A 22,883-nucleotide genomic window follows, 5' to 3' on the forward strand; every position below is an offset into this window, starting at 1 on the left:
ACCAGCCTATGACATCAGCAGTGCTGGACTGGGCTGTTAGAGTGACAGGAAGTTTCTCCTGGACCACTTGCTTTTGCTGGTCTTGCCCCTGTGGCTGCTGCAGCTGGAGGCTGTGTGCACGCTAGTGCCTTGAGGAAAACCTTGCTTTCAATCCTGGTGGTTGATGTGGTTTGTGATGGGCACCTCAGGTCCCTTCCACACACCCTCTCAATCTTCAAGTTTCTTTCCACACGATTACTCCAGTGCGGAGGTCTGGAGTTCCTTCCACAGAGGCGGCACACAGAGGATGTCATACCTACACTAGTAGTGTCACATCTAACGTTTCACTTGTCCACGGAGTTTCAAAGTCCCATCCCTGGTTAGGAGGAGTGGCAGTCACACTACAGGTGTGTGATGTGACATATGTGACCTTTGGGCGACAGATCAGGGGCTGGCCCACCCTTCTTAACCTGTACAAGGCGGTTCATCTGTTTCTGAAAAGACCCTGAGGCATGTCTCCTCCCTCAAGCCTTCCCAGTCTTCATCATCCATAGACATTTCTGCAAACATCACGTAAAACCATGACTTTCAACACAGTATCAGACAAGGTGGTATAAAAATGGCATAATGGGCCCAATTATGAAATTATCAGTGGGGTTTCACCAGAGATATGTGAACATGTTTCACAGGAGTAGACTTTTCCTCATAGATGGTATCTCTGGTATGGACTCCAGTGGGCAAGGAGCTGAGCAAAGGTGTGTCTTGAGATGTATGTGTGGTCCTGAGATGGCCATTCACTGAAAGCACAGGAGGCACCTGTTCTTACCCACTCTAAGCACAAGGTCTATTTCCCAATGTACACAGAGTTCCCAAGTGTTTGTGTGCCCCACTCATAAGTAAGGTCATTTAACCACATCTCTAGATATCTAAAGAAAATATCTACAAAAGGCAAGCAGTAAGCAACGTGAAGCTAGGTGGTGCACACGTGTAAACCAGGTCTTGCCAAGTAGAGGTAAGAGGAATTCAATCAAGGTCAGCCTCAGCCATCTGAGAATGTATCACAGTGCATGTGCACATGCACACATACACAGGCAAGTGTGACTGTGTGTTGGGGTCTGTCTTAGGGTTTTATTGCTGTGAAAAGACATCATGACCAAGACAACTCTTATAAAGGACAACATTTAATTGGGACTGGCTTACAGGTTTAGAAGTTTAGTCCATTATAGTCATGGTGGAAGCATGACAGCAGGCAGACAGACATGGTGCTGGAGAAGGAGCCAAGAGTTCTGCATTTTGCTCTGAAGGCAGCCAGGAGGAGACTGGGTTTGTTTCACAGTGGGCAGAGCCTGAGCATTTAAGACCTCAAAGCCCTGCCTCCACAGTGACGCACTTCCTCCGATACAGCCACCCCTCCTAATAGAGCCACTCCATATGGGCCAACCATTCAAGCACATGGGCATATGTGGGTCCGACCTATTCACACCACCACAGAGGCAGCCTTGAAGGCTACAGCATCTGTGAAGCAGTAACAGGATTCTCTATAAGAAGGGACATTCTGACAGGTGTCCCTAAGCTACAGGAAGATGTACAAGGCCCAAGAGGAAAGCTTGGCTTGCCCACAAAGATTTAAGATTTAAGAGAGGAGGAATAAAAACGGGATGATAAAAATGAAGAAGAATGGGTAGAGTTGGTGCGTCTATGGGAATCCTAGGACTATGTATCTTAGGTGATGGTTATACTCCCCTGGGGATCTAAGTAAACCAGGGTCTAGAGCCACAGTGATGATGAGCTTTGTCAACTTGACACCTCTAGGATCATCTGAGATCAGAGTCTCTGTAATGGATCATCTAAGTTGGCCTGTGAAGGCCTTGATTCTGTAACTAAGGTAGAAGACCATTTTGTTAAAGAGTGTGCCATCCCCTGGGCAGTTCCTGAACTGTGTGCATGAAGAAACAGCACTGATTGCAGCACACCTATGTCATTTCATCCCTCTGTTTCTTGATGGTGGATGTCACGTGACCATCTTTCTCAAGCTCCCGCCACCTTGACTCCCCCCAAAATGGACTGCAACCTGGAACTGTGAGCTAAAATAAACTTTTCTTTCCAAAGTTGCTTTTGTGAAGGCATTTTGTATAGTAACAGAAACAAAACCAAGGGGCTGGAGAGATGGCTTAGCGGTTGAGAGCACTGACTGCTCTTCCAGAGGTCCTGAGTTCAATTCCCAGCACCCACATGGTGGCTCACAACCATCTGTAATGGGCATCCAACGCCCTCTTCTGGTGTGTCTGAAGAGAGCAATGGTGTAACTCATACATAAAATAAATAAATCTTTTTTTTTAAAGAAACAAAACCAAGACAGACTCATATTCTAAAATTTAAACTCAATTGTGGACACATACACACACACACACACACACACACACACACACACACACACACACACACACGCACTGGCTATTTTTAACAGGTTACCCAAGATCTTTCATGGGAACCTGTCCCGGATCCCAGTGAAAACACAAAATATATTTGGAGTAAGTGTTTCTGCACTTACTATTTGACTGACAGGAGACTGCACCACTCTCTCAGTATGTGCTCTCACATGTTGGGAATTTCTATTGTGCACACTACTAGGCTTGTGGGATGAAAGCCTTTTTTCCACAGGCAGTATTTTGGGGGAAGAATGGGAAGTGGCATCTATCTTGGACACAACCCACTCATTATGCTTAAAAATAATATTGTGGGGGTTGGGGATTTAGCTCAGTGGTAGAGCGCTTGCCTAGCAAGCGCAAGGCCCTGGGTTCGGTCCTCAGCTCCAAAAAAAAAATAATATTGTGACATAATCAAATATATACATATATGGATACGTGTACATACATAGATTTGTTTTACCTTTTTGTGTATGATTTTTCCCCCTGTATCTAGGTGCATCACATGAGTGCCTGAGGCTGTCAAAAAGGAGTTGAATCACTAGGACCTGTGGCCCACTATGTGGGTGCTAGGAACCAAACGCAGGTCCCTTGCAAGAGCAACAAGTGCTCTTTACTGCTGAGCCATCTCTTCAGCCCCAGGGATTTAGTTTGAAAGGCTTTTAGTGCCCTGAAAGGGAGGTGGGGCAGGGATCTGTCCAAGGTGCTGAACTCGGTTGCCCTCTCCCAGCCTTGGCCTTTGCCTACAAAACAGGACCCTGGGCCCAAGCGCAAGCCGGTTTCTCTCGCTTCTCTTCCAATTTCTCTACTCCGTACTGGGCCCAGAGAGGGCGGCACTGGGCGGCTGGCGATCTAGTGCAGGGCCTCCCTCTCCCGGGTGGGGTCCCTGGTAGGCGGGCGGTAGCCCGGGGTTGGGGTGGCGAGGTGGAGCAGGCGCCTCTGTGCGCGCCCCCTCCCCAGCTCCCGGCCTCTGCTCCTCCCCCTGCCCGGTCCCGCCCAAGCGCGCCGGAGGCTCGGGTGCCGGGAGCTGGCAGCGGAGAGGGGGCGAGGACGGCGATTGCGAGGGCGGAGCGCGGCGCGGCGCGGGCATGGACGCGGAGTACCCTGCGTTCGAGCCGCCGCTCTGCAGCGGCCTCAAGCAGCTGTGCCGGCGGCTGCAGGAGGCGTACCGCGAGCTCAAGGAGGACCTCGCGCCATTCAAGGATGATCGCTACTACAGGTAGGCACCGGGGAGCCCTAGCTCTGTGACCCCACCGCCGCGCCCCAGCCTGGAACGCTCAGCCCCGGGCAGGGCGAGGGATGCTGGCTGAAGTGCCTGCGACTCGGGGTCCAGGGCGGTCCCAGGCAGCCGGGTCCTGGGCCATTCTCCATCCCTGGAACCTGAGTAGAGAGTCTAGCCTTATGAGGACCAGGCTTTCGTTTCCTCTTGGCTCCTCCCTCGTGCTCCCCTTTCTCCCACGCCTGCTGCCTAGCTGTTACCCACAGGGGCCTGACCAAACCCTGCTTTGAGGAGCCGATCTCCTTTCCTCCCCCACACAAATCAAAGCTAATTGGAGCGGGGGCGGGCCTTCGCCTCTCTGCTGGCGTGCTCTGCCGACCTGGGTACAAGGTCTCAAGCCCCAGCTCCTACTCTTCCCTGTGAAGATGCATGTAGCAGCCACGTAGGAGAGTCGAGAGGAGCTGTGGGTGTGGGTTTATTTGAGCTCTCTTGTCCCCTCACCTGCAGTGGAGGGGTAGAGGTGGAGCCGGCAGATGCCTGAGATGCTTCCTGAAGGGCACCTTTCTCTTCCTCCCTGCGCTGTGCTTTGCAGTAAAAGACCTTGAAAACCTAGTCCCTGAAGCTGTAGGGAAAGGACTCCACTGGGTCTAGAGGCACAGGCCTAGGGTGATTACTGACCAGCTGTGTGAGCTGGGAAAGTTACCTGAGCTGTATCTCAAGCTTCCTCATCGGTGAAATGGACAGTTTGAACCGGGTTTCTGCGGGTGTGGAGCCTGACAATATAGGCAGTTTACACAGTTGGTGGTCAAGGGTGCCAAGCTATATGCTGGGCCCAGAGTTACACTGTTCCCCAAAAACTGGGTCACAAGTAAATCTTCTCAAAGGCCTAGCAGCTTCCTGGGGCTGTATCATGGCCACGAAAGTCGCTACTGAATGGAAAGGCCAATTTAAAAAAGATGTAGTGTGGGGTTGTGGATTTAGCTCAGCGGTAGAGCACTTGCCTAGCAAGCGCAAGGCCCTGGGCTCGGTCCCCAGCTCCGAAAGAAAGAAAAAGGAAAAAACAAAAAACAAAAAACAAAAAAAAAAAACCAAAAACAAAAAAAAAAAAAAAAAAACAAAAAAGATGTAGTGTAGGGCAGGCGCGGGGACTGAGCAGGTAAGATCCCTTGCTATGTGACCATGATGGCCTGAGTTGGCCTCGAACCCATGTAAGGTGGAAGGCGAGAACCAACTCCAAAAGTTATCCTCTGACCTCTACAAACATGTTGTGGTATACATGTGCCTGGGCTTCACACATCATGCACACATGTGCACATACACGTAATGATGAATTTTAAAAGTATCTTGTAATCTAGTGATTTGGTGCCAAGACCGTAATCCCTCTAGTGAAGCCTCATGGAGACCTGAAGGTAAAGGAGCTCACGGATGCTTCAAACTGCATCGTTAAAATAAAATAATCTCTCATCTCTTTTCCTACATGCTCCCTGCCACTCTGTTCAGTGTCCACCCAGAGCATTGCTTTGGTAAAGAATCCAGCAAATAAGGGCGAGGTCCCTGTGCAGGTAGCAGAAAAGCCACACACGTGGTTAATCTGCAATTGGGTCATTCCATCGGTCCACACACTCAGCTGTTACTGAGTATCTCCTGTGCCTGGTTTACCTGTGGGGGGATTTGTCAGTGAGCAAGAAAGACTCAGAGCTAAATCAAGGAGCTTGCAGAAGCCAGGGATTTCATGTTGTCACGAAAGCAAACAAGACTAACCAGGAAACACTTTAAGAAGACTTTAAGAAGAGTGGGATGCTCACTCGATGGGGTAGCATGGAAGAAAATTATGGAAAGAGGAAGGAGGAGGACAAAGTGCCTGAAGTCATAGAATCATGATCTGTTCAAGGCACAGACTGACGACAAGATGTATAGGATGCCTTAGGCCAGGTCAGGGTGATTAGAGTCTTGACCTATAAAACAAAGGCCAGCTGTGATAATAAAAACACCCTGCCAGAAGTAGCTAAAGAGAAGGATTTGCTCTGGCTCATAGTTCAGGGTATGCAGTTCATGATCGTTGGGATGTCCAAGTGCCAAGAGCTTAATGCAGCTGCTCATTTCACATCCATAGTCAGATAACAGAGATGGATGCTCAGTAGCCTTTCTCCACTTGTACAGACTAGGGAATGGTGCTGCCCACAGTGGACAGAGGTCCCTACCTCAATCAACACAACCAAAACATGCCAGCCCCACAGGCACGTCCAGGGGCCTGTCTTCCAGGTGATTCTATATTCTGTCAAGCTGACAGTTAACATTACCCATCACACCAGTGAATACAGATTGCATTAGAACAGCAGTGTGAAGTGACGAGGTTCCCTGGGGGAAGTTGACAGGCCGTTTGGCTGCCTGTCCTATGGCAAGCATGTGAATCTTTGTCAGTTAAGTTAGGTTCCTAAGACTATTCACCGTAGTCAGAAAGGGGCAGGGATTAAAGCTCCTCCTACCCCCCCTCCCGTGCCATGAAAGCAAGTGGACAGCAGGGTGCTTTATACTGTCTCCTGTGGCAAAGCACTTCGCTGAGAACCGCAGAGACTTCTGCAGCAGTGAGTTATCCTCAGGTGCTCCACTGAGCCTGTACATCAGTGGGTCACCCCTTCGCACCCCAGCTGGAATGTTCTGGTTACAGTTACAGCTGCTGGGTCCCCCTCACCCGAAGGCAGACTTGCTACTACACTCTTGGCAGCTTCTCCTCTCACCATCTTCGTTTCCTCACCCGTGATTAATAACTAAAGCACACCGGTCCTTTTATCCCCTGGGAGAACCAGGGACTAACCTCACATGGTTGACAGTTTTCTCTAACAGAGTAAGGCAAGGAACACAACTGTTAATGATTTGTCTCCCAAAGATGGCTGTCCCTTCCATCAGCTGGTATGACTGTGTACCTATCAATTACAAAATCTGCCTTTAGTGGAAGCTGCGACCGTGTGATCAGAGGACTGACAAGCATCTCCACAGAATGAGAGATAACAGTTGTTTTGCCTGCCAAGAAAGGGAAAGTAGAAAGGTTGTAAGCTGGGGAGCTGAAATCCTGGGCTCTCGGCTCAGGTTCAACCCTTCGAGAACTCCCTGGTTAGAGGAATCACTGAATTCCACCACAGGATCACATCAGAAAATGAAGCCCCTGGCTGTCACCTTCACAAAGATGTTCTATGTGAAGATCCCCCCAGAGAGGTACTCAGCCAGAGATGACAAACACTATGGTAGGTCAGCCTGAATGTGAGGCCAGACCACTTCGTCAATCCAACAGATTGAGGAGGTAATGGAGTTCTTTTTAACGGTTGACTGCCATCCGGGGGGGTAGGAGTGCATAGTAGCAGCCATTTGGACTGCTGCCGCTCATCTATATTCATGGAGAGGAGTGGCTGGCTTTCTGAGAATCCCTTCAAAAGATAAAGAATAGCTTTAAGTCCAGTATGCTTCCCACCAAGGCAAAGGTAAAGAAGACAGACATGCTCACAAGGACTTGTGACGTCATATACTTCAGATGAGAAGCAGATGGGTGTCATCTTTGCAGACAATTGGCAGCATCCGCAAAGGCTGTGTATACACTTAGCCAGGGTTCCTGTTGAGTGTGGTGTCTCCTACAGCGAGACAGGCAGGATTCCATTAAGAGACAGGAAGCCATTCTTATAAGAGCAGTTCTGTACTGATAACAGCACAGTATAATGTTCCCAAGATAAAGGCCAGCCAAACATTCAGCCGCAGTATAGCAGAGGAATGCATTGCATTGACTACGGAGTTAAATATTCTGTGGCAATGAACACTTTACAGCTGCTCTTGCCATATAGTGTCAGGCTGAAGAAGCTAGACAGAGTACACTGTGTTGATGGCACCATGGTCTAGCAGACTGAGCTAACTGGCCAATAACATTGTAAGGCCCCACTTATTTTGTTTATTATTTTGAGACAGTTTCATGTAGCCCAGGCTGTCCCTGAGACAGAATCTCCTGTAGCCTGGGTTGTCCTTGAATTTGCTCTCTGCTGAAGAAGACCTGTGAACTTCTGATGCTCCCATTCCCACCTCTGGCTATCACACTCAATCGTGCAATCCCCCCTGCTTTAAATACTATTAGACTTGGATACCTGGGTGGATACACTAGATGTTGGATAAAAGTAGATTTGGAGCTGAGGAGATGGCTCATTGGGTAAAAGTGCCAACTGATCATACTCCCAATCTCTACATTGTAGTCACTATTTTATATATATATATATATCTCACATACGTATATACACCTACATATATACACATGCATATATATATGTATACATGCATGTATTTGTACAGATACATATATACACACATACATATATATGTACACACATTATATACATACACACACACACACACACACACACACACACACACACACATATATATATATATATATATATACACATATTGTCTTATTAGGGTTTTACTGCTGTGAAGAGACAGACACCAAGACCAAGACAACTCTTATAAGGACAACATTTAATTGGGGCTGACATACAAGTTCAGAGGTTCAGTCCATTATCATCAAGGCAGGAGCACGGCAGCATCCAGGCAGGCATGGTGCAGGAGGAGCTGAGAGCTCTACATCTGAAGGCAAACAGGAGACTGACTCCCATGTGGTTAGGACAGTGACACCCTTCCTACCACAAAGCCACTCCTCCTAATAGTGCCACTCCCTGGGCCAAGCATATCCAAACCAACACACACACACACACACACACACACACACACACACACACACACACAGAGAGAGAGAGAGAGAGAGAGAGAGAGAGAGAGAGAGAGAGAGAGAGCGCACTCAGTGGCCACTGTCAGCAGTGACCTTGGCTGGTCTTTCCTTTACACATTTCCAGGTTGATCTGTCTCCTGTGGATCAATATGACTTGGATCAATACAACATCAAGTTTAAAGTCAGAGAAGCCGGCTTCTATTTGAGACAGAAACACATCTCCACTTTAGCCTATGTGACTGAGTTAGTTGTGTATCTGAGGGCCATCTTATCTCATGGGTTCAAGTTATTGGGGATACTTCATTGTAGTTCTCCATTAGTAATGCTCCCTCTCCCTTTCCCTCTTCCCCTCCCCTCCCCTCCCCCTCCTCCCCTCTCCCCATCCCCCTCCTTTCCCCTCCTCTCCCTCCTTTATGAAAGGAAACTATGATTTTCATACATATTTAAAGCACACTTACTTATCTGTGGGGAGGGTGGAGGAGCCAGAGGATTTGTGGGGTCTGGTTCTCTCCCTCCACGCCTGTGTCCGGGGATGTAGCTCGGGTCATCGGGCTTGTGGCAAGCCCCTTTACTTGCTGAGCCATGTCACTGCTTAAGGCTGCAATTTTAGAACCTGCCTGGCTCCGTCATTTCGAAATGAGAAAGATAATTTCATCAGCTTGTCCGATGAGTTGAAATGCATGAGTTATGTCCACATGGGGCTCAGTGTTGCAGGCAGCTCATGCCAGCTTGCTGTTCAACAAGTGTAGGGCCTGGAGGCGCCATGGGCCAAAGGCCCTGAGCAGGCATATGTAGGAGGGGTCGGTGGATGCCAGGGCAAGGCGTATGACACTTCCGCAGCTAGCCCAACCCATGCCTGCAGGCTTTCCCCTTTCATAGCCTGGGGTCATCAATGATTTCTACGTGTTCATATGTCTCAATTTTCCTTCCACAGGGACTCCTGTCTCTGCCTCCCTTAGGAACAAGCACATTGTCTTTCCAACATGTCTGGACTTCTCCCAAGCTGGGACAGATAACTAAACAGGATCCTCCCATAGTCTTTCCTCTGTATCAGGTTGTTAGGTCAAAGCTTGAAGTTTCCAAACCCAAATTCTTCACATTTTCAATTACTTTAAATATAATTGATGTTTTTAGCTATTTAGAGCCCAAAACTTCCACCGCATCTGCTACATAAACTGTGACTTTTCGAAACCAAATGACTGCTGTCCTTTGACACAGAGATTCCTCTCTTTGCTGCTAAATGACACCCAATCTCTTCATCCTCCCCAGTTTCTTGCAGGGTCTCTTGAGGGGCTCTCATAAAAGAGAAAACTCCTCTTCAACCCCAACCATCACCCACAAGTGCTGGCTGGGCAGTCCACCACCCCTGCCTCTTTCTATCAACTTACTGCACATGTCCTGTCCCAGCCAGGTCCCCAGTGAGCATCTGTGTGCAAGTCTGTGGGTCCTTCCAGGCTTTGTCCTGTGTTTGGAAGGATTTGACCCTGAGATGGGACATGCTTAGAACTCTTGTCCCTTGGTTCTAGTAACTCCCTGTGCCCTGGTTCTTTCACCTCTTTGCCCACTATGATTTCACAGACTCTCTCTGGCACGGTCTCTACTTGTTCCTGTGTGAATTAAAGCAAATAGCACATCAGACACCCAGTAAGAGGACCTGGGGATGCTCCTCTGTGTGTGTGTGTGTGTGTGAGTTATATATGTTATAGAAGGACTGCGCAGGGTGTGTGTGTGAATCAGGGAGCGTTACAGTAATGGAACCAGACATTAATGACTCTTATCTCTGTCTGGCAGCTTCCAGGTCAAAGGGAGAGGCTGGGCAGAAGTGCCCTGAAGTTAGCTATGGGGTGGGATCCTTAGCACCGCTGTAACTCTGACCTAGACCTCTGGACCTGCCCTGAGTCATTCCAGGACCTCTGTGTTTTCCTTTCTTTTGTTGTGGCATTGAGATGACTTGAGCCTTCCAGGACCTACAACGCTCACCATCTCACATTGTGTCCATCCGTTTACCTCATGGCCTATCCATGATGCCCAGTGCCATGTCGCAGGCACATCCAGAATGCCTTTGGCTCATTTCCTGGGCCTGTGCTGAGTACAGTCGCAGCAGCAAGGGCTGCATGCTCTCCAGACCTCTTTCTTGGTGGTTCAATCAAGCTTTAATTGTTTCTGTGAGAACCCTAGGGTAAACGTCATATTTCTTATTTATTCCTGGCCTGTGACTCTCTGCAGTCTATGCTGGCCTTGAATTCATGATGGTTCTGCCTCCGGTGCCCCAGTGCTAGTGCTATAGGCATGAGACATTGCCTTAGTTTCTCTCTCTTTTTAATTGTTACTTACTGATTGATTGCTTGGTTGATTGATTGACAGGGTCTTACTGTGTTGCCCTGGCTGGCTTGGAACTCATTGTGTAGACCAGGTTGGCTTCGAACTCAGAGATCTGCTTGCCTCTGCCTCCCACATGCTAGGTGTTTTTAATTTCTGAAGTGTGTGTGTGCGTGCGTGTGTGTGTGTGTGTGTGTGTGTGTGTGTGTGTGTGTGTGTGTACCCATGCACACAGAAGCCAGAGGAGGACTTCCTGTTCTCCATCTTACTCCCTTAACAACACAGGGTCTTTCACTGAGCCTGGAGCTAGGCTGGTGGCCAGGAAGCCCTGGCAGCAATCCTCGTCTCTGCACTTCACAGTGCAGGGGTTGCAGGGGCCTGGCTTCCTTTTTTTTTTTTTTTTTTTTTTGGTTCTTTTTTTCGGAGCTGGGGACCGAACCCAGGGCCTTGCGCTTCCTAGGCAAGCGCTCTACCACTGAGCTAAATCCCCAACCCCCTGGCTTCCTTTTTTAAACTAATTTCTTTATTTTAAAAATAATTTAGCTGGGTGGTGGTGATGCATACTTTAATCTCAGCTCTCAGGAGTCAGAGGCAGGCAAATCTTTGGGTGTGAGGTCAGCCTGGTCTACAGAGTGAGTCCCGGGACGGTCAGGGCTACACAGAGAAACCCTGTCTTGAAAGACCATAAAATAAATAAATAAATAAATAAATAAATAAATAAATAAATAAATAAATGTCCACACAGTAGATTTTAACCATGTTTTTCCTTCCCCCAATCCCTCCTTGGCCCTTCCCATTCCCTACCCACTGAACTTTGTGTTATTTCTTTTCACATGGGTGCTGAGATCCAAACCCAAGCACTCATGTGTGCGTAGTAGGTACCCTTACCCACTGAGCCATCTCTCGAGATCTCTCCTCCCCACTACATCCTCTCTCCCTCTCCCTCTCCCTCTCCTCCCTCCTCCACGATCTCTCACTGGCCCGGGGATCAACATCCTCTGCTAGTCTGCCTGGTCACTGTGCCCCAGGGACCTGTCTCTGCCTTGCCTGCGATGAGGTCACGCACCCACCATGCCTGATGGCTTATTGTGGGTTCTGGGTGGGTTCTGGAGTCCAGGTCCCCATGCTTGCATGGTAAGCGCTTTATCAGCTGAGTCATCATGCATCCTTAAGGCTCTTCCCAAAATATTTCATAGTACCTCTCCTCCTCTCCTGAAACCCCTTCATAATATCAAGAAGGCCCCCGTGACTTTAAGGAATTGTGTTAGTGTGATCCAGGTACCCAATGTATAAAAAGTGAATCCTGACAAACAGATACACTGTACCATATGAACGCCCACCCCCCTCAAGGAAAGGGCATGGGGGGTGGGCAAGCTTTCTCCAAGCTGCCACCTTAGGCCCTAGAGCAGGGAGACGACTCTAAAGCCACCACTGATAATCAGGGTCACTTGTGGAAGTCCACCATGACTCCTTGGGTTTGCTTGGTCCAGGTCACTGCCCTGCCTGCTCCAGAACTTTTTGTTCCTCATCTTCCCCTACCCTGAGTGGACTAAAGTTGTTTGGTTTAGTCAGAGCCAGGAAGCCAAGAGAAAGCTGCTGATCTGTGTGTTGGAGGCTAAAGCGAAGGACTTCTTCATGACCTGGGGTCCTGTAGCTGGACAGATCATCATGTGCCTGGGTCTGGGCCTCCTCCCCCTCCTCCTCCTACCCCAGGAGTTCATAGGACATTTTGATCTAACTGAGCAGCCTTTCGTTTGTTCCTGAGCTGAGGACGGACCGACTGCCTGCCAGAGGCACAGGCATGTGTGCCTGCCTGCTCCCGATCCCTCTCCCTGTGTCTTCCCACCACAGACCAGTTTGTGGGTGCTGCTGTGGTTGCTGCCTCTATGATGGAGGGAGCCAGTGGGCACTCCTGCCTTGCTCTGCTCCCTGTGGAATGGAGGAGTCAAACAGCACTTGGGAAGGATGGGGAAGCAGTGATGTTCTGTCTCTATTGTCTTCATGCACCCACGTGGACAGCAAATTGCCCCTTAGCCTCTGTCTCCCAGTTTGCACATCAAACAATGCTCCACTGTGCTTCCCCACCAAACCTCAGCAGGATTCCAGGGTAGGGTTTTAACCTTTAGGTGAAGCTAACTCTGCGGTCCCCAGTTTGTCACGCATGGTTATTCTAGGGTGAAGCTCCATGTTTGGGGGGAGGGGATTTTCTGAGGTTCTGGAAAGGGCAGGTCGGGTTAGGGTCAGGGTCAGGGACAGGGTTAGGTCTCATGGCCACTGCAGGGACTGGAAGCTTCTGTGGGAAGTCAGCTTCTGCTTCCTCCCGCAGGGAACTGCAGAGCAGAACACTGTCCCTTCCCACTCCAGTGAGTTGTTAGCTTTGCCAGGGTCCCCAGCATGAAGTGTCACTCACCGCCACTCTCCGCAGAGACCGCAGCACCTAAGATTGTCCTGTAGAGTATTAACTTTAGCCCAAAAGAGGATTTCTTGGCAGGATACAGAGAATACTCACAGAACCGGAGCTCGGTGATGCAGCCGGTCCTAACTGGTCCTAGGAATAGCTGCAGTGGATCATGCATCCTAGCCCTGGAGGGAGGCTTACAAATCACCCATCCCTAAACTGCCCCTGAACTCTGCTCTTTACTGGGTTGAGGGTCCTTAAAGCTCCCCAGGCGCTGGCACTGAAGCACACTGTGTGACCCACTGTCCTGCACTAATTTGCTCTGCGGGCCCCTGTGTTTCACCACCCCCAATCTTGTCCCTTCACTGCTCAGATTGCCTGCTCGGCAGGAGGAACTCCACCTCAGGTAGATACTCACTGAGGTTACCATGGAGACAAGGTCACCACCTTCTGCTGGAGTCTAAAGAAAGCCCCAAAGGACTACGGGTCATTCCCAGATGCCTCATTTAGCATTTTCACAACAACCTCGGATTCCCATCTGACCCTGTCCAGACTCATGTGGTCCCTGTTTTGACTTTCCACCTTGGTCTTTATCTCACTCAGCCTCCCTTGTCCTGGTGAAAACTCACAGGGTTCCAGCCTCTGTCACCACATACTCTGGCCCTTGTACTGACTGACTGGGAAGCTCATTTGTCACTCATGGGCTGCCCAGTACCTGCAGGCACTGGCCCCAGGTTGTTTTCCTTGAGTACTCATCGGGTGTGTAGGCTAGACTTTAACCCTCGGGCAACAGGTGATAGGACGGAGCCAAGAGACTGCTTCTGGACTCTGTTTCTGACAGTTTCTCTGGCACTAGCCTGTACCCACACAATCAGCTATGTGAGGTGAAGCTTCCAGCCACCTCAGAACCTCCCAGTGTACTCCTCCATTTCTCTGCCTTTGTCCTCTCTCTAGCTTCCCTAGTCTTAATGAAATTGACATGAAGACTGCCATCCCTTGTTCTGTCCTTGAGGGAACCAAGATAAATGTTAAGACAGGTTCGCCTGGTTAACCAACAACAGTAAAAATCGGGGTCAGAATTGATCTGATGCCCTGCTTTGCCTGGCTCTGGGGGCAGGGTGGGGGTTGAGGGGGCGTCTCCAGGATGTGGGACTTTCAATATTTGTACTATGAAAGTCTTAGGCCATGCTCACCCTGGTCAGAAGATGCAAGTTCTCACTGGTCCGTGCCTTCTTGTCTCTGATCCCATATGAAAGCCTCAATTCTCTCAAGCGTTAGGAAGCGTGCAGGCCGCTGCCTCCCACCCCCGAACCATTTGGTTAATGCTCATGTACAATGCTAGCTGTCAAATCTTGGAAAGAGGAACAATGGCAACATAGGGAAGGTGATGGAATATTGGGGATAACGTCCGTTTCACTGTGGTAGATTGGGATTGATGCGTACAATTCCTGCACCACGGAAGGCCGCAAAGGTGAAGGGCATTCTCTTATTCAGGAGACAGGAGTCAGCCAGAGTCCTGTAGGCCGGAGCGTGAGAAGCTGCACTGGGCATGCTCCCTCTGCTTCTGGGTTGCTTGTATCAGAAACCTGCGGGCATTAGTTTTAACGGTTGCCAGAGACATGTGTCAACCGCATGGCACATGTTAACGGCCTTAACGCAGTAGTAAAGTTTCAAGAGATGCTAATCGTGCCTTGCCTACTTCCCTCACCTTCGGAGGGGAATAGGAAGCAGCCATGATGAGTGTCTGGGGACTTGGACACAAGGCCTCTGGGGTCCGTGCCCTTCGGTGATCCGTGGCCTCGCATGTGGGTTACCCCCGGACGCCTGCCCACGTGACAGGTGTCCGGCGCGAGCGCTGCGGGAGGCTGCCCCGCCCCGCTGGTCCGCGGCTTCCGCGCACGTGACCGCGCAGTCGCGCTCTGATGCGTTTTCCGCGGCCGGCTGCTCGGCCTCACGGGTGGCTCTGGCGGCGGCTGCGGGACGCCGGGCGAGCTCGGGACGCACCGGCGGGGGCCGGGGACCCGGGTCTCCGAGATGGAACCGTAAGTGGCGGGGCGTAGCTTGGGCATAGCGTCCCGGGGCCCCCTGGCTCATGCGCGCCGCGAAGCTCCGGGCGCGCGAGGGTTTCAGAGGGGAACTGCGGAGATGGCTGGTCCGAGATTGCTTCAAGTCCGGAGTCAGTAGGGACGCCTGGCCTCTCGTACCCGCTGGAGCTGGACCACCCCTCACCAGACGCGATCGGAGTCCCCAGCTGCCCCCCCGACGCGCTTCTTAGTGGCGTTTGGTGACGTGGGCACGCCGGAGCTGGCACAGCCTCGTTAGATCTCTCGGGTGCTGAGTTTTATACGAGTTTTACAATGTGCTGACTTGGGACACGAATGGTTTCTGTAAAGTGCCGAGGTTTTAACGAGGCAAACTCACACCCGAGGGACGCCATCCCTAAAGCTGCTGTTGACGCAGCTGTCGCCCGGGTGTGCACTGAGATAGCGGTGAGGGAGTCCCCGGAGTTGGGGCGGCCGGCTTAGAGGTTGGTAGGTGGCCTCAGGCGACGGGATGCAATTCCAAAGCTCATTCGGAGGGTTCTGGAGGCAGCAGGGTAACTTGGGAAGCGTTTCCTCAATGCAAGAGTCCACGGCGGAAAATCGTCTTTCCTCATACTTGCCTAGAAGTTTGACTGTGCTCACTTCAGCCGGTGATGGACCCGACTCAGGTGGATTAGAAGCCAGCTGGAGGTGAGGTAGCCTTAGGCCTCTGTGCACAACTACAGGGACTGGCACTTACAGTTGGTCCTCACCTCTTGGGAAAGGACTTAGGGCTCTGAGGCAAAATAGCAGCTGCATGCTTCAGGGTGTACTCATAGGCCTGGATCTCCTTGCCAGTCCAAAGTCTCCGTCCTTAGAGAGGATGTGAGAGAGTTGGGCTCTGACCAGATCTGCAACCCAGGAGTCTGGGTTACAAGATTATGAACTAAACCTGGGAAAGCCATTACTAGGGAAAGGTTACTGGGAGAGATTGCAGACTGCAGCTTTGTAAGGATTTGTCACCTACAGTGTGGCAGTCCTGGGTGATTGCTGTCTGGGAGGCAGGCCTTGGGCTCTGTTAGACAAGAGTTAGGTAAGTGTAGTAGTGTGTATCTCTTAGGATAATTTTCTTCTGAATCAAAATGATGTCTAAAAATGAAAGAAAACTTCCTAAATGTTAGCTGGGTTGGTAGAGATTGTTGTATCTCCTTTTTATTTTTATGTGTGAGAATATGCCATGTGTGTGCTGGTGCCGGAAAAGGCCAGAAGAGGGTGTGGGCTCACCAGAGCTGGAGTTACAGGTTATGAGCTTCGTGAGCAGGTGCTGGGAACCAAACTGGGGTCCTCTGGAAGAGTCATGAGCTCACTTAACAACTGAGCTGTCCCTATGGTCCCTAGCCATGTTCCTTTACACCTATAGTCTTCTGGGCTTCTCACTGATAACCTCCTATAAAGGGGTTTCTCTCCTCCTCCAAGCTACAAATGAGGAAAAGGAAACGGGTGCATAGGGGTCAGTGAGTGTCTGGATAACTCAAGTCTCACTGAGGTGGCAGCTACCATGGCCAGACTCCAGAGCCCACACACTAGACAGCAGTCTGCAGCCTGCTGCTGTGCGCTCAGTCAAGGACTGGGTAATAAGGCTTCATGGCTTCCGAATTCACCCCAATTTACCCTGGGTTCTGGGACCGTACAACCTGGCCCACTAATCACATGTAGGTGGACTGACCCATGTCCAACCTGCTCCCTCCTCCTGTTTGGCTTGGGAGGATGTTTGATGACCTAACCAGCATGCATCTGGGTGTGAGCCACTGGGCTTACGGCCCAGGAGGAACACACTTGATCTCCTGCTTCCTTACTGAGCCTAGGTCTCCCTCTGTTAAAATGTGGTACGGTTGTTAGGCCTTGAGTGGCCACGTAATGCCTCAGTTGGAGTCTGCCTAATGGTTTCTAGTCTGTTCAACTTAGCTGGTGGAATTCAACCTTCAGGTCCCCCCTGCCCCCTACAGAAGTTTCCTGTCAAATGTGGATCATTTAAAGGTGACTGTAGAGAACATGAGGGAGGATGGTGGGCCCCCTTCCCAAAGCTAGCCTTTCACATGATGGGTGTACACTGTAGGTTCACATCCTACCTCTATCTCCTGCTGACCTGAAGCCTGCCCTCCATTTCCTCTTATACTAAGTGGCCTGTTCATGCCTGGGCCCAGTGTTAGTTCCCCAGGAAGCTAGTCTGATGTCAAGTGGGTACACAGGAAATGCCAGCTTTTCCCTCTCAGTGGCTGGGGCTAAAGGCGCAGAGGCTTTTTGGATCTTCAGAGATACGATGCTGTCCTGTTCTGGTTTTTTTATTTTTTTCAAAAATTAGGAGAAAAGCTGGGCATGGTGGGGGTATATCTGAAGTTCTTGGTCGTATCTGTGGAGGCTAAGACAAGAGGTGCTCCTGAACACAGGTGTTTGAGACTAGCCTGGGCAACAGATTAAAATCCTGCTTGAAACATGAAACAAGTTGCTGGGTATGGTGGAAAATGCAGAGGCAGGTGGGTGGGTCTCTGTGAGTTTGAGGCCAGGGAGTTGTACAGAGCAAACTCCAGGCCAGCCAAGGCTACATAATGAGGGGGAAACTATAAATAAATTATTAGAAAAGAATGTCCCCCTTCCAGGCATAGACTGCACAAGTGATAACAGGATCCGGCTTCAGCTGCTTCCTCACTACATTCTCTAAACACGTGTAGATTCACGGCCTGTAACCACAGCCTTCTAAGGACTCAGCTCATCACCGTCCTATGGAAGAGAAAATGTCACTTTTGTGGTAGAAAGTGGAGACCCAGGCTTCTGGGCACAAAGCCAGCGCCCTGAACCAAAGAAGAGATTGTTCTTACGCCAATTGTGAAAAAAATTGACTCTTAACTGGAATGTGAAATGGGATGGTAGAATTAAAATCCTTTTTCCACTGAAGTGGGGAATCTGGGTATAATTTGACCGAGTAGTAAACCTGCCTGTCATACTGTGGCGTGCTACAAGTTAGCGCCTCTTCTGGAAGTGTCTTCCTCCGGCATCCCCCACGTTGCTTTTTGAGATGGTCTCTCGCTGAATCTGCAGCTCACAGATCTGTCTAGAGTGGCTGCCAGTGAGCTCCAAAACTTTACCTGCCTTTGCCTCCTCGATGCTGGGATTACAGGTGTATGTCGTGCTGTGCATGGGTTTACCTAACTCAGTGCCTGTAGGGCAGGCTCCTCACCAGCTGAGCCACTCAGCCTTGTGACGTCAGTCTTCTCCACTAGCCTGTAGCTTACACAGAAAAGACAGGTTTTGGGAGGGAATGTGCCCAGGCAGACTTCACACACGGAAAACAAAGAGACTGAGAGCTCATGTCTTAAACTGCAAGTAGGAAGCAAAGAGACAGCTCACAATGGCATGTGGCTTTGAAACCTCAAAGCACTCCCGGCCCCACCCCCAGTGACATCCTTTCTCCAGCAAGACCACACCCCCTAACCTGCCCAAACAGCGCCCAACTGAGAACCGAGTCCTCAAATGCCCGGAGTCTGTGGGGGACATCTCACGCAAACCACTGCAGTAGCTGAGTTGGGAATGCCTACCATGTGCAGGCCTGGTGATATTTTGTGTTCCTTGCCAGTGATGGTTTAGGCTGTCGTTGGGGCACTGCTAAAGGCAGTGATGGTTGGCAGGCACACCCTGAAGTGTTCTCTCACATTCTCCACTCAGCTAAGTCCTCCTTGTCATTTACTTACAGGTCCAGGCAGTCATTAGCTCTTGTCTCCCACCCTCTGCAGTACTGTTTTATGGATTGCGTGGGAGAGAGAAGTGCTTTGTGGGCATAATGGTGGTGGCAGGGACTCAGAGGCACTCAACCAGGCTAACGTCCAGGAGACTGGACTTTCCAGATGGCCAAGCCAGGATGCTACCTGCACCTGCTGAGCATGCACAGCCGACGAGGACGGTGGTGGATGTTGGTCAGATAGCCTTTGGACCAAAGTGGCATGGGGCTGCTTTGTCTGCCTTTGATGTAGAAGACAAAACCAGCCACAGATGCTACTAAAAAAGGACCTGGGTTGACTGTTTAGCAGAGAAGAGAATAGCAGAACCCAGAGGAAGGAAAAGATAGGCTGGGTCAGAGGAGGTAGAGCTTTGGTACCCTGAAGTGATCGAACATCTCCATGTAGAAGACACGTACTGCTTGCTGCAGCAGCTCTGGGCTGGGGAGGGTCCAGGGGGGGAAATGACAAGTTGGCCACATCCAGTAAAACCCTTAGCCCTGAGAGGTAGCCTGCACTTCCTCTCATGGTGGTTGGGGTGTCTTACCCAAGGCAGGAGAGGGACCTGGGGCTGACTCTAGCCTGATAATTGTCAAATGTTGAAAACATGAAAGGTGCTGGCAGATAGGGAGGGACTCTCATACCTGTACGCCTTAGTATTTTGAGTTGGGGGAGGACAGGTGTACTCACTCATTGGAAGCTTTTAGCTTTAATAGACTGTCTTGTGGAAGGTGGCTTAACTTGCATGGTGGGAACATGATCTCAGTTCCTCAAAAGTCAGTGACTTATGGCCAGACTCCAGTGACTTGAGATGGCTCTGTCTTTCCATCTCCACCCCACACAGTTTGTGGCATCTATGACTCGGGCTTAGGCAGCTAGAAGGCTGGGACCTCAAGAGAAGAAGGTTGATGGCAGAGCAGATGACGGGGAGGACCAGGAGATTTGGGTCAAACGAGTCACATTGAGGTTTCTGTCTTACTGGATCGCCAAGTGGGTCAAGCAAGTGGACAGTCCCACAGAGGTGGGGAAGCAGGGCATCAGAGGAACAGCCAGCTTAGAGCTCATGTCTTAAACCACAAGTAGGAAGCAAAGAGACAGCTCCCAACGGCAGCACAGCACCTCCCCCCAACTCCCCCGCCCCCCCACCCCACCTAGTGACATCCCTCCTCCAGCAAGACCACACCTCCTAACCTGCAAACAGTGCCACCAACTGGGAACCGAGTCCTCAAATGTCTGTGGGGGACATCTCACTCAAAACACCAAAGAAGCTGAGTTGTGAATACCTACGACGTGCAAAGCCTGGTGTCTGCAGGCCTGGTGATATTTTGTGTTCAGGCCCTAAGTCCCCTGATGTAGTGGTTACCGTGTGGGCAGCCATGAGAGATGGGGTTCTGCTGAGGTGTGTCATAAGAGGGTGAGAGTGAGCGTGGGGTAGGATTTGCATGGCCTGAGGAGGAGTTCAGATCAGGGGAGTGTGAGCACGATCTTGCCTGGAGTCTGAGGACGGAGAGGACTTGGGAGTTAGGCCTCACCTCTCCATGAGTTCAATTCCCAGGACCTACATGATGGAAGGAGAGACCTGACTATAGCAAGTTGTCTTGGAGCATTAGGGCATGTGCACACCCTGCCCCCCTCCCGGAAGTTAACAAACACAATGAAAAGTACAACATAAGTGGTAGAGGCAGGAAGTAGCAAGTGAGGACAGGTTCTTATTTATTTGTCTCAGTGAGTTTGGCCCTGAGCCCCTTGGCCATGAGGTAATGGAGGACTCCTGAGTAGAAGTGCCTGGGGAGACACCTTGTCAGAGTTGGGTAGGTGTGAGCAGGGAGCCTTGGGTGGTTCCTGGAGGTGGGGAGGATAGTAGAGAAGAGGCGGCCAACCAGTGTGCAGAGGACTCATGCTGTGGCCTCCAGAATCGGGCTGGGGGTTTAAGGTCGTGGCAGCCCCAGAGTGGAGGTGAGAGGGGGCAGAGATGCATTTTTACCCCACCCTGTGCATAGCAGCTGCAGAAGTGATCTTTGGTTCTTCTGACCCTGGAGGACATTTCCATGTCACCAAGACTTGGCTGGTCCAGGCCAGCTTGACATTTCAGCAGCGAGGTGAGATGGGCAGTTCGGATACAGCCGCCAGGCCAGTCTCTGGCGGCCGAATGGCTGTTCTGAAAGGATGGCTCATTTCTCTCGGCCGTGGCACCGAGGCATCTCTCGTTTGGCTGTGAGTAAGTTTTAGACTCAGAGTTTATCAAGGATAGGATGAGGATTCCCGGCTGTCAAAATCTAGTTTTAAACTCAACCCCTATAGATTGGGAACTGGGAGAGCCATGGCAGCGATGGGCGGGACATGTTGTGTGTGTGACCACCCTGTCTAGCCCAGCGCCCAGCGCCCAGTGCCCAGCTGAGCGCAGTGCTGGTGGCTCCAGGAGGCTGCATCTCTGAAGCTTAGGGGTTAGTTTGCTATCCTGTGTCGTCCACTGATTTGGCTGACTTGATTGCTAAATCTGGAAATTTTCTACTTGGGTTTAAGTGGAAGCTTTTCTTTTTAATTAAAAAAAATGTGTGTAATGTATTTGTGTACAGATATGAAGGATCAAGCTTAACATCGGTGTCCTCTGTCTGTCTCCACTTTATTGTTTGTTTGATTGAGACAGTCTTGCTGACTGCCGAGGATCTATCTGCCTGTACCCTCTGTGTCAGGTTAAACAGCCGCTACCACTCCATGGGCGCTGAGGATTTGAACTCAGGCCCACACACTTGTGTAACAAGCACTGGGCCGTATGCCTAACACCTAAGTGGAACACCTAGGAAGAGAAAATGCTGTGTGTGTGCATGCACACATGTGTGTGTACAATATGCATGTGCATGTGTGTACAGTATGTATGTGTGTGTTGTGTGTGTGTTCGCGTGTGTGTATATGTGCATGTGTGTGTATATGTGCACGTGTGTGTGCATGGCACATGTATGTATGTACAGTATGTATGTGCATGTGTGTGTACAGTATGTATGTATGCCCGTGTGTGTGCATGCACATGCGTGTACTAGAGCCAGCAAGTCCAGAGCTATGTTCCTGCTTCCTCCTTGCTAGGCTTACAGGCATGTAGTGGTGTCCCGGGCTATTTTATGTGAGTGCTGGGTATCGAACTTGGCTCCTCACGCTTCCATGGTCAGCACTCTGCCAACTGAGCCACTTCCCCAGCCCCAAACTGCTGCGTGCTTAGCCTTTCAAGGAGCCAAATGACTCTTGTCCTGGGGGTTGAGGGGGACATGTTATTTACATTTGACCTGTGTCATTAAGCACTTCATGTCTGCTCATCTGCCGAGTGACTGAGTTTAGGGTGTCAGTGCTGCCCTTGTTTGTTGAGATGGGATCTCTCTTGCCCTGGCTATCCTCATACTTGCTGTATAGATCAGGCTGGCCTCAAACCTACAGAGATGCTCTCCTCTGCTTCTGCCTCCAGAATGCTGGGATTAAGGGCGTGCCCCGTGGTGCCTGGCCAAATGCTGCACTTTTACTTCCAGGTTTCAAGTCTGCCCTTCCCATGCTCTTCTCTCCTCCTAGCCTCTGCTTTTAGCCTTCACCTGAGGAGCTCCATGTTGCTTGGTCTCTGAACAGGACCAGGTCACTCTGAGTACAGAGCAGTCATAGTTCACAATGGCTCTGAGATTTCTGAAAGCCTTTTTCAATCCGTAGGAGAGTGGCAAAAATGCCACAGTTTCTGGATGCCCCTCCAGCCTTCCCTGGTCCCAGTGTGTCTCATGTGACCTGGCACATTTGCCTCAACTGGCACCATTAACATGGGTGACATAGTGTTAGCTAGCACTGATTCCGCCACCCGGTCTGTTTAGCTTTGTGTAAATTTTGATTTCTACATGGAAATGTCTTATGCAGTTGCCTAGAAACCTTCCCTTCTTTACAGCATTAAAACAAAAAATATATTCAAACACACCATATAAAGAAATAGACACCTGGGTTACAGAGAAGGGACGAGAGGG

General features: G+C 50.4%; 1 protein-coding gene and 1 long non-coding RNA gene across 4 annotated transcripts in view; one reads left to right on the forward strand and one right to left on the reverse strand.

Moving 5' to 3' along the window:
• The first annotated feature begins 3,358 nt into the window (after positions 1–3,358).
• Tmem181 (transmembrane protein 181) overlaps positions 3,359–22,883 on the forward strand; it is a 54,322-nt gene continuing 34,797 nt past the window's right edge. The window contains exon 1 of one of the 3 annotated variants that reach the window (XM_039088223.2): positions 3,359–3,624. In XM_039088223.2, coding sequence (XP_038944151.1) covers positions 3,494–3,624 — 131 coding nt within the window. In that variant the 5' untranslated portion in view covers positions 3,359–3,493. Of the gene's footprint in view, positions 3,625–15,039; positions 15,146–22,883 lie in introns of those variants that run through there. The other 2 variants (XM_039088219.2, NM_001130939.1) reach the window with 2 other exon arrangements.
• On the reverse strand, positions 8,120–14,979 carry LOC134482652 (uncharacterized). Its single transcript, XR_010059021.1, has 3 exons — positions 14,812–14,979; positions 8,845–14,689; positions 8,120–8,244 (listed from the first exon to the last, which is right to left on the reverse strand). It is a non-coding gene; the product is annotated as an uncharacterized LOC134482652 (long non-coding RNA).

Source organism: Rattus norvegicus, chromosome 1 (assembly GCF_036323735.1).
Source record: "Rattus norvegicus strain BN/NHsdMcwi chromosome 1, GRCr8, whole genome shotgun sequence".
Taxonomy (NCBI): Eukaryota; Metazoa; Chordata; class Mammalia; order Rodentia; family Muridae; genus Rattus; species Rattus norvegicus.